General features: G+C 37.5%; 1 protein-coding gene across 1 annotated transcript in view; it reads right to left on the minus strand.

Annotated features, from left to right (window-relative positions):
- LOC147229342 (dynein axonemal heavy chain 5-like) overlaps nt 1-11,469 on the minus strand; it is a 50,708-nt gene extending 39,239 nt beyond the window's left edge. The window contains exons 1-14 of the mRNA XM_086154769.1: nt 11,352-11,469; nt 5,145-5,279; nt 4,744-4,828; nt 4,354-4,517; nt 3,558-3,776; nt 3,140-3,277; nt 2,628-2,804; nt 2,329-2,442; nt 2,062-2,169; nt 1,579-1,701; nt 1,063-1,278; nt 803-829; nt 276-383; nt 97-182 (exon numbers count right to left, since the gene is read on the minus strand). Coding sequence (XP_086010895.1) covers nt 97-182; nt 276-383; nt 803-829; nt 1,063-1,278; nt 1,579-1,701; nt 2,062-2,169; nt 2,329-2,442; nt 2,628-2,804; nt 3,140-3,277; nt 3,558-3,776; nt 4,354-4,517; nt 4,744-4,828; nt 5,145-5,279; nt 11,352-11,441 — 1,790 coding nt within the window. The 5' untranslated portion in view covers nt 11,442-11,469. The remainder of the gene's footprint in view (nt 1-96; nt 183-275; nt 384-802; nt 830-1,062; nt 1,279-1,578; nt 1,702-2,061; nt 2,170-2,328; nt 2,443-2,627; nt 2,805-3,139; nt 3,278-3,557; nt 3,777-4,353; nt 4,518-4,743; nt 4,829-5,144; nt 5,280-11,351) is intronic.
- Nucleotides 11,470-12,266: the final 797 nt, after the last annotated feature.

A 12,266-nucleotide genomic window follows, 5' to 3' on the forward strand; every position in this document is an offset into this window, starting at 1 on the left:
AATAAATGTTGCTGGACAAGACTGAGAAATAGTCAGGATATAACATACATGGTTATCACATGTAGGAGAAATAAGGATCAATACAAAGTGGATTACCTTTCATATTTTTTCAACATATTTAGAGATTGTTCAGCATTTTTTATTTTTTCAAAGGTGCCCTCCATGAAACGCCTTAGTTGGTCCTTGACACCCAAATGAGAAAGATATTAATGTGACACCATGGAGTGGACTTTATGGATAGAGATATGAGGAAACATCCAAAACATCTAACTTACATGGAGCTCTGATGTGCTTCTGCAGAATTCCTCATAGTCTAAATCAAAGTCAATTCTTCTCTGATCCAGGAAACTGTAATGTTTTTTCTTCATGTTCAGCACAATAGCCTTTCACAAAAACACATGTACTGTCAATCATTTAAAAGCCATGCAATCAAATGATAACTGAGCCTCTCAAATAGCATCCTAGTCCTCCTACTGCAATAAAAAACAGGCAAAATAAATCTGTTAAATCTTCAGTTCCATTTCCTCGGCCAACTTTCTGACAGCATTTTGGAAAAGAACTCACGGCCAGCATGAGTGTGACAACACAATATGCGCAAAAAAAGCACACTTGCTGTTCTCCTCCTTTAAAATGGAAAGACAGTGATGCAGGAGAACACTGGTTCCATTTGCCATGCTGTTAGTCATGCTGGACTGTTATGTATCAAATATATATCATATCCTCTTCTGTTTTGACTGCATGCTGTACTCTATTACAATGGGACATGCAATTCTGAAATTTGAAGGCTAGGTTGAGAAATTACCTCCCATTTTCCCTGCATTTCCTCAGTCTGTACATCAAAGGGAGAGCACAAAAAAATAGCTCACATTACTAAAACAGAATAAAATGACACGAGATGATCAAGAAACGCCATTGCTCCTTAGGCAACTGACTCAGGAGAGTTTTGGTTAATAGAAATATTCACTTCCTACACAAAAGGAAAATAATAGAACTACTGTATACTCTCAATATCCTTTTCCCCATACATATCCTCTCAGCACAGGGATCACATTAGAAACTCACTTGAAATCTGGTAGCTACAGTTTCCAGTCCCTCTATCTTAGAGTCCTGGAGGGCAGAGTATGTGGAAATGGTCTCAAACATCTCCAGGATTTTGTTGAGTCGTCGCTGGAATGTGTCAAACTTCCCAAAAATATACATCTCGCTGAAATCAAACTGCCTCTCTGTGGGCGTCTGCTCCAGCTTTTCTTTGGTCTTATGGAAACACTTCTGGTACTCCTGGAGGACACGGGATGAAAACAGGTGTTTATTTCACTCCACCTATCAATCCACCTATCATATTAAAACAGCTGCACGCAACCTTCGGAGGGTAACTGTAGCTTTCATTTTACTGAATAAATCAGACCAGTTATATTATATGTCTTCTTCAGGTTCAAGCTTGTCATGTGTGGCGGACAAAAGCCTCACATCATGGAAAGTAAGCATATACAGTTAAAATTTTACATACAGCTGCAGCCTTACACTCCCGATACAATAAATCTTATAATCCTCAACCTGACAAAAGGCAGTGTAGATTACCTGGTTCAGGTGGATGGCAGCTTGGATTTTTTCAGCTACTACCTCTTGAGGCTGGTCCCATATTGAATTGGAGCCATTGTTAGTGATGTAGGCTTTACAGGCAGTGATCATCTGGTTTGTCACCTGTTAATGTAGGTATCAACAAATATTACAAAAAAAGTATGATGACAATAATTCAGGAGAACTTTTGTGAGGGTGTTGTATCTTAGCAATTTATTTTGGTCATATCTAGTCTTTACTGTCTTAAAAATTAGTTCATGAGTATATTATGAATGGGCACCCATTGTGGTGTACGTAACAAAGCCATTTTAAACTCAACATATGCCATCAAATTCTTCAGTAAAGTGACCCCAGAGAAATATAAAAAAATATATCAGTCTGTTTAAATGGAGGCAATATCCACGCTGAGAAATCAGTTTTTCTTCATTATCCTTGATTTAGCCATGCTAACAACTTATATTGAGGTGTTGTAGATACCCTCACCTTTACAAAGAGAGATGTTATCTTTTCAGAGGTGTTGTAATAGCGGGAGATGCAGTGAATCATCCGGATAGCATTGATCAGACCTGGGATTGCATCCACCATTGTTACCTGGTTTGAATCAGAAATGTCAGATTCCATTCAATGTATCTCTTCACCTTTTCCTATCCTTCACATAGTTTCATGACACTGATCAGGATTTTAATTTTGCCATTTTAACACAAAGTGATACAAGTGACAATATTTTTTCTTGAGACTCATTTTTCTTACAGGGTCGCTGTTGTAAAGAGGGTCAAAGAACTTCTCCAAACTGTAAAGGTACTTGACATTGTCTTTGGCCTCATTGACTGCATCAGTGATCCTTGTGTCCAGCTCCCTCCACAACTAGAGAGACAAAACTCTTGTGAAACTTTTCATAGGGTGTGTCACATCAGCGATCAGACTCTGCACTTTTTAAAATCCTTTTCAAAGAACCGATATACTGTTTGCTTGAAGGTTAAGTAGAAAAGGGTTTTATGACTGAAAATGGAACGCGGTCAAATAATTTTGTTTACTGAGTGGTCTCTGACCTTGATCGTTTTAGATTTGGCGATCATCAGCACACCAAGCACAGCCTTCACATTTGGGCTCTTCAGTTGGTCCAGGAGATAGTTGAAGCGTGACATCCGTTTCTTCCAGTGGTCCAGCTCTGCCCGTGGGCCGAGGTCATCAGCCTCTTTTCTTAGCTGCTCACTTTCAGCTAGAACCTTGAGAACAGATTTTCAACTGTCAGTTCATTTTTTAAGAACCACATAGCTTTCTAACACTATAATTCAATCAAGGTACAGTTACACATAGTTTTTTAATCATCACTCATATCAGATTTTGCCACAACTCAGGATAAAATACTTTTCAAACATGTATTACTCAAGTAACTGAAATCCTCAGTGATGAGTGATACACTTATTTCTATTTCATTGTTTTCAAAAATAATAAGCAACAGTATATAACACAAAGATGTATAACAACAAAGCAATATGTTTGGGGTTTTTTTTCCCATGAGGATGCAGAAAGTTTTTAATTCCCACGAAGCACATCTTACCTGCTCAATTTGTTTGATCCAGTCTTTAATGCAGGCCTCTAACTTTTCTAAAGTCTCAATGCTGTTGGCTGCTGCCATGTAGTCGGATGGGCCTTTCAGCACACTCAGGTCAAACGTATTACACTCTTTTAAAGTAACCTGAAGGCAAACCATGATAAGGTCGGAGCTTACTACAATGTCTATAAGTTACTGTTTTGCAGATAGGAGTGTGTAGGAGGCTTATAGGACGCTGCTTTGTAGAGTGCATGACACTAGATAGATAACTGATCCCTCAATAGACATGAACAGACATGTAAAATAAAGTTTTACGATGTAAAATCTTTTCATAATTTGTCTAAGAACATTTCTCCAACATTTTACATTCCTCTACCGTTTCATCCTTCTCTGCAAGATTTTGTGTTATTGTGTGTGTCTCTACCTTTTCTTGCAAGCTCTCCTGAGCTCCAGCCAAAACAGAAACAAAATTCTCCAAGGAAGCTATGAAGTCCTGTTGTATAGCCTGACCCTGTGGACTGCTCAGCTCTCCCCAGCCGTGGTTCATCTTCCTCAAAGTTGGGATGAAGATCTCTGAGAGGAGCTGCTCTACGCTTTTTAACAGACCTCCCTCTGTTGTGTCCAACATGTTGAAATTTACTTCCTAGTAAGAAATATCACTACATTAACTTTGATACTTCAAGTAGAGCTATTTGACAATTATATCTTGAGCGTTTTCAGCAAATTCATAAAAGATTTTTTCTTTCGAGGTCATCATTTGTGAAAGGAAAATTAATTTCTGGTACAAAGTCTTCCAGATAGAATATTTATAGCGATACTCACTTTCACCATACAAGGTTACAAACAATCCTGGGGCTGAAAAGTCTAATTATTCTGATGTATTTCCATCTCTCCTTAACTAGTTGCCTTTGTAAAATGCCTAAATGCATTTTTACAAAGGCACAATACAGGTAAATCCTCCAATGTTATGAAAAAGATGTTCACTTTCTTTCAGTGACAGAATCATTGCATTGAAATAAATAAGTCTATAAAAATCTAGGCGATAAATATACTTTGAAAGTGAAGTTACAATAATGCTTTATTGATCTTGATTGGATAAAAAGTTAACAAGAAGATAAAAAATGGCAATAATCAGAGTGAAATGAGGTTTTGAGCTTGTGTCTGATTTATAGTCCCTGCAAGTAAAGGCTTGCATGTATGCATGCATTTCCTCAACTCACTCTGTGTATGTTCTCAGAGGTGACTGCTTTTGAAGTATTGGCCCGTGTGAAGAAGACACACACTCCTGTGAGGGCCACATCTCGTCCATCTGTTACAAAGACTTTACACTTATTGCTGTGACCAGGATGCTGAGTAGCATGCTGGGAGGCCGCAGAGGCTGTCGCTGGTGTTTCTGCTGCTGCCCCTACAATGTAGAGAACTGACATTACAACAACCTAAAGAATAATTCAATCCAGATGTGTCTTCACTTGTTCTAAGGTCCTTGTGTGTAAAAATGCAATATTCTGAATGATAAATCAATAAAGAGACAGTATTATACATGCAAACAAGTATATACACATTTACAATTTACATGAACAATTACCATGAATTTAATTGGTTTTCCATACCTGCCTCTGGGACCTCAATATCTTGATAATAAAACATAAGGTGTGGAAGCCCATCAGGTATAAAGAACTGCTCCATACGATCAATCTAGGAATGAACAGAACACTTTTGCGAGATGCTCTGATAAAGTAAGTCTAAAATAAGGTAAGAAGGTGAGGCATTCTACAAATTTAGTTCAGATTATCATTCAGCAACAAAGGATGAGAAATGTCTTTATGTGAGCCGCAATTCAGTTCCGGAGTGAAACTCCATCTCAAATAGATATAAAACAAAACTCATGACAAATGTTTAGATAATTGATAAAAGCCTCCTGATTAATCTCAGTATTTCATGGGTCATACATTTGGCTGCCATATGAAAATTTGATTTTTGTTTACTCTGTAAAAAGGTTTGTAATCAGTACCTGATTCCCCTCCAGTGCAGCATCTTCCACATCAGCCTTCTCCAGTCTGAGGCAGGAGGCCACAATACTGAGCACATAGTCATGTCTTCCATCCAGCTGAGTACGTTTAGCTTCTCGCTCTTCTTTTAGCTTTTGCTTAAATAATGTACAGACAGTACAAATACCAGGTCACTGAGGAATCCACTGAGACAGAAGAACTATCAGAGACATATTACAGGATGGAGCGATAGAATTGAGGGAAAATTCAACAATGCAACACAAAGAGTCTGGTTTATTGTGATCCATAATAAACAGCACTAAATTGCATGTTTACTTGTACTGATTGCACTTTTATTGGATGGTTTTGTGGGTGGAACAGTGCGATTTTAACAGTTTTCTTCATGAGCTCAACCATTTCATGTTATGGAAGGTAAACATTTACCTGAAGACATGCTCTGTACTTCTTGTCTTATTTAGTACTCTTTCACCCTTCTGACTGGTATACGGGCAATATTTGATTTTTTTTAAGAGGAATGTTGATTATTACAATTATGACTCATACATCAGCCCATCTGCAGCTTTGAAAGAGGTACAATCATAAATCTGTTTGAATGAAAGTTTGACTGGAAAAGAGGCCATTAAGTCTGCTTGTCATAAAAAGCCATGAACAGCTTATCACCCACCAGCAAAGAGTGGAGAAGAATCAAACTTGTCTCCCTGAACAGTCAGATAAGATTTGCCTTTTATTCTACATTCAAATAGAACTACTTATCATTTCGCTGCACTGTAGCATTTCTCCCACGTAAATTATACCTCGGGCCTGGCAAGCCAGAAAAATGCAATCCATTGCAGATTGCTATTATAAATGAGAGGTGTTGCACTGTTGCAAACAACAAAATGTAGGATATGGCTCCAGGTGCAACAAAGCACATTTCAGACCAGATAAAACAATACTCAAAGTGTACAATTCAAGCTCTTCATATCCTTTCTTTCCACTCTTCAATATTCAGGTCACGGGAATCAGTTCTGAATAAATAACGTGACGTGATTGATTAGCTTCAATTGAATCTGATGATTATTCATCCTTAAAAAGAGATTAAAAGCTTTCAATACCCTAGCATCAAATAAATACAGTAAATAGAAATGAACATGCTAGATGTCTAGGCTCATAAGACATAAGACATAGATACAATTTTGAGGCTGTTTTTTTGTTAGTTTTATGGCAAATCACTCTTTGCAGTGGAAACAAGCCAGAGCTTAGCCTCGGTCACAACTAAATTATGCAGATGCACATGCGGAAACAGAACCTAAAATGACAGAGAAGCAGAAAAACAACATTAACAGTGACGCATGATTTCTCTTACCTGGATGACTTTAGCAACAACTTTTTTCCAGAGCTGGTTTCCAAACACCTGATACATAACGTACTTCTCCTTTGTAAGTCAAACCCTTTTATACTTTCTCTGCAACCTTCTGCTACTTTCTCAACTAAAAGAGCACAGCGGCCCTAAATGCTCTCAGATCCTAACAAACTAACGATGGTAACTGCTGTCACTTAATCCAGCAATGCCTGCTTTATGCTCAATCGTCAGTCCTGCAGTGTGTGAGGTTTCACAGCATGCTGTGGTCAGGATATATAGTACATGATCCATTATGACCAACAACAAAAGACACACACACTCAGACATGCATATACACACTAGCATGCATTTACACGCACAAACTCCATCCGCTCCATATAGTTATCCATGACTTCTAATTTCTTAATGCTATGCTATCCAGTTCCCCTTTAACTGTTTCTACAAACAGTCATACTGTATTATCTCCCCAGAGAAGTGCGCTGTATAATAGCTGAATGTTCATTCACAGAACAATGAAAAGATCAGAAAATAAAACTATATTTTTGCGATTACTTCCTAAGAATGCCTTGAATTGGCAAATAGGGTGATAAAACTTACCGGTACCTCTAATACTACAAAAACTAGAAACTTTACATTTCCCCCCACTAACAATTGAAGAAATTGATGTGATCTGCAGTTTTAGGCTATTAATATTATTAAGTGTCTATGTAAAGCATGCATACATTAAATGGAGGGCATGAAGATAACAAACCACTTAAAGACTCATGGCTTTGCATATTTGCACATCTTTACCAGCTATCATTTGGTGCAAGGTGTTTGCATTTCCTGCACGACGAAGGTATATTTCAATTGGTCAAAGTATACAGTTAACAATCCTGCTACTCTGTAACTTCAGAACTCTCAGGATACTTTATCTCACGTTAATTGTCTGGTTTAAAATGCAGCATTGTTTATGTTAATCCAAACTCTTAATTGACTTTGGCTTTTGTGACAGCAGTGACTAAGAGGTTCCAAAGAAGACAAGACAGGGAACAAGTGGTTTAGCTATAGTACGTAAGCACTCGCCTGTCTTATTTGCCATGTGAGAAAGGCAGATTGTCCAAAATAATCTGGGTGCTACTCTGTAAAAAGATGGCTTACTGGATAATGTGGTGTAGGATGACCACCTGTCAGGAAGGTAATTATCATGGTTCTCCTCTCATCTTACAAGTCTATCACAACAATGGGACAGAAGGTGTGTATGGAAAGCGTGGGATACTGTGGCGTCAAAAAATAAAAACAATTTTAAACAACATTTACTCTATGTATAGAAGTAAATTACAACTCGGGAATTCAACTGTCATTTCACTAGCACTAACCCTCTCCCACAGGTAATACGCATTGTGTGTATTTTTTGCAGAACTGCTGTGGGATAAATGAAAGAGAAAAGTCAAGAAGCCAGTGTATTTATCTTGTCACAACATGGCATCACAAAAGTAAAAGGAACTCAACTTACAGTCACACCATGACTGGATATTATTGAATCCAAGCATTATAATTTGAAGGCTAATTCTGTTTTCTACTTTTAACTTACTTTAATAGAATTGGTATACTAACACGAAAGCTATTCATTATAAAACAATTCTACATATAAGATAAAACCTTTCCTATTTTTGTTAAATATGACTGTATGACTGCATGGTAGAGACTAAATTCAACATAATGACAATTGCAAGGTTTTATTACTGTGGTTGTGGTTGTGTTTAAAGTTTTTTTTATAATTTACACTGGAATTAGTAACAGTTTAAAGCCTGTGAGATAAAGTGCACAAAGACAACAGTGATAGTGAAAGGGTCCTATATCACAAACCAAACTAAATACATAAGCAAAGAAATATAGTGTGTGTAACATTATCAGTATCACCTCGGGCTTATCTAAACACTGGTATTTGCCCAGTTTTTCTCACCTGTGAAGCAAAAGAGTGAGTAACTTATAAATACAGCAGTGGTGAGATCTAAGACTGAGGGTAAACAAAGAGAGGAAGTAGGGCAGAAATATGTCCAGTGTTCCTCCAGAAGATCATGCTGTCATGCAGCAAGCATGCGAGAGAATTCGACTAAAACTGACTGACAACAAGGTTCAAATGACCTAAATAGGTCTCTAAAAAACAAGGAAAGAAAACTGCCAAATACCAGTGAGAAATCAAATTCAAATCAACAGAAATATTGGGAAAAGCTGAGGAGAGACTATGCCACCAAAAAATCTGAAACTTGGTCAGTCAGCTAATACTGCTACAGCTGGCAACGCTGATCTGACTACTGCTCCGGACAATCATAAGGGTGACACAACTGCAGCATATGTGAACTGTTGAGAGAAAATAATGCATTTTCAAAATGCTATTAAGATTTATATAAAACCGGGATATCCAGATCATACAGAAAAACGAAACTGCTTTCTGGATCAACTTAAGTTCCCAGAATTAACAGAAAAAAATGAGGTCACAGGTATGGATAAAAATCTGACAATTGAGGAACTGGCAGAGGCATTTAACAATATGAATAATAGATAGTCTCCTCAGCCGCGTGGCCTTCCAATATACAAATCATTTTAAGGGGAGCTACTTCACAGTCTCTTGAAGTGTTTAACGTAGGAAAGAGGCTGTCTACCTCAATCTTTGAGATCAGCAGTTATTTCAGTTCAATCAATAATCAACACTCAGAATCCATCAACATCTGTTGAACCACATGGCAAACATGTCCACTATCCCCTCTATTACTTATATTTGGTGTTGAAACTTTAGCTATGGCTATTGCTCAGTCTACTGAGCAATGACTGGCCCTTTCTGCAAATGATATTGTTTTATGTTTTCACAAACTTAGAGGAGCCTCCAGAAGGTCTTACAAATCCACAAGTCTTCTGAGGAATTTCAGAGTTCTCTAATAATAGAATTACGAACAGAAAATGTGCTCTATTATTGCTGAACAGTCAGGAGAGAAAAAATCCGTCAGTCGACTCACAATTTGCATTTACCCCTCAAGTGTTCTCAAAAATTTGAGAATCAAAATCACTTAACATTGACAAGACTTTGTCCACCAACTATTTTTTACAAGGTGTATAATATTCGTGAGAAAAATGGAATGCATTTCCCATTTCAGTGGCAGGAGGAATGAATATTCAAATATAAATGTAGTCAAATTTTTAAACCTTTCTTTCAGTCTACTGCGCTGCCTTTTCCAGCACATTTTCTTTCGACACTTGACAAAAAACTTCACCAGAACAATAACTGGTAGATGGCCCCATTACTGTACACTTTTGAAAGTATCACAATGAACCATATTCTTAACAAAGATCTTCTAACAAAGTGTTATGATGTTCTGTTAGCAGGTTCTAAAGAGAACAATTTCTCGTTTGTCTGCATGAAAAAGTGACCTCAAAACAGAAATCTCTGCAGGGGAAAGGGAAGTCTGTCTTGCAGCCCAAATCTAAACCATTAATACCAACTTTAGACTGTCACAATACATATGGCTATTTAGAATATATGTTATTCTTGTAAAACTACACAGCTTTAATCCTGACATTCCTGATGTTTGTTCAAAGTGTGAGAGATATATACACTTAATTTCATTGCATATGGGGATGAAAAAAAAAAAACAACTTCAGATTTAACCCTCTGGATGCCAAATTTTGTATTTTTCATAATTTTCCCTTAACAGTTTTCAGTAGTCAGAAGGACTTAAAGACTTCAAAGTTTGCTTTTCAAAGGCTAAGGATGTTGTTCTTTGAAATGGAAAGACATGCACGGAACTACTCCTACTCAATGGATCAAAGAAATGTCTGGCAACCGTTAATTGGAAACATATCTGACATATCTAGCACACATGCAGGACAGATTGAGGACTTTTACAAGAGCTGGACATCCTTTTTCTACAATTCATGATAGAATGATCTGAGTGGACAACTAAGTTTCACATATTGGATGTATTTTTGTTGCACTGAAAGCATGCTACTGTTATGGTGGTGGAGGGGTTATATGGATTGTTCTAATGTGAGTAAGCTGTGTTTTCTGATACAAAATATAAACTACTACAACATTAGTGGAAAAAATTATAGTAAGAGGAAAGGCTTACTGTACAAGACATAAAAGGATTTCAAACACCGAGTGGCCGGATAGTAGTGTTCCACTTCTTGGAAATTGAATTCTTAAATATTTGCCAGTAACAGCGGTGCGTTTAATGGATACAGACACAAATATGATTTGGTTTTAGACTTTAAAAGAAGTATGTACGACTAAAAAAAACTACAAAATAGAGAACACATTGCCAATTTTATTGTTTATCAATTCAATCATGGCATTTATGTCAAGAGATGTCAGTAAATACTTAACTTGAATCTAACTTACGAGATCTACACCATACCTTTATTTCTAGGTCTAGAAAAATTAACCTGCAGCAAATAAAATAACAAATTCGAACAGAAAATGAATTAGTCCCCATTAGAAAAAAAGGGTCCTCTGAAACAAACGTAAAACAAAATTTACATTTTGCACCCCCCTCCGATCACTGTGCGAAATCTCTCTCCACTGTTAGTCAAGTATCCAACGTGTGCCGATTGCCATCTAGTGGAGATATTGGAATGAAAAGGAGAACATCGTTTTTTTTTTATGTGTTTGAATTAGACCGAAACCTCCACCAGAGTCTTCATAAAGAATTAAAACTTCCGGCGGAAAACTATCAATTTCAATGTAAAAAAAAAAAAAAACTGAGAGCAGAATGATTTGAAGAAATATGAAACTTATCGAGGACAACACCGGTCTACGCAGGGACACCGTGACGATGCTAACACCGTCACGGTGTTTTCAACAACAACAATTCACAATTAGGGCTCGAACCTGCATCTCCTTGGCGACCTCCCCTGCGGCCGAGGGCTGGCTGGGTCTGGCCCTGTAGCTGACCTGAGCCAGCCGGTACTTGGAGGACATTTGGCATATAATGTGACGCCTAAGACCCTCCTCGACTTTCGCATGTGTCGTGTGCGTCGACCTGGGGGGGATTCTCGGAGGTTAGCTTTTCAGTTGTTGTTGTTTTTTTAAGTTGTTTCCGTGTTTCCGTAGAACGTGTCCGGCGGCCGGCGGAAATAACCGGTGTTAGTGGTTACTATGGTAACGTTAGGGGCCTGAAAATGTAGGAGGAAGGGGGGCGTCGTTTCAAAAGTTATTTGGGACCAACGCTGACACTGGAATAAAGGGGAAAGTTATAATATTACCCCCCTCAACAAATTGTGCATCAATTTTTTAATTTCCTTTTTTTTTTATTTCTGGACTGCGACCTCACCTGTATCTACATATTTTCTGGACTTGGTCGTCCTGTACATCTTGAGTTGTGTTTCTCGGTACTGCTGGATAGCATGTTTGTCTGAGTTGTTTCTGTAAAGTGTGTCAAGGGATAATTTATTCCTTATGTTGTTACAGTTCCATACACATTGAATAGCTTTGTTTTTAAATGTACTGCCTCAGCAATGTGTTTTAATACATTCGAAAGTTGAGGTCAAAATAAAATCAACTCATAATACATTGCGCCAAGAATCATCAGCAGTGATGTGCTGTCAGGGCCTCACTTGCATATCATGGAAAGAAAAAAATGTAAAATGAAATACAGAATTAAATTGTTATATCTATTAGTCATTTACACTATAAAGGTATTTTTCATTTAACTTCACCAGTTTTAGATTGTTTTTTATTCAAAATCACTGGATTTTCATATGTGCTGCTCAAATACTGATAAGACATGTACAGTGAGGCCCCAGA

Source organism: Fistularia commersonii, chromosome 11 (genome assembly GCF_037954325.1).
Source record: "Fistularia commersonii isolate RoL2024-O1a breed Wild chromosome 11, RoL_Fcom_v1.0, whole genome shotgun sequence".
NCBI lineage: Eukaryota > Metazoa > Chordata > Actinopteri > Syngnathiformes > Fistulariidae > Fistularia > Fistularia commersonii.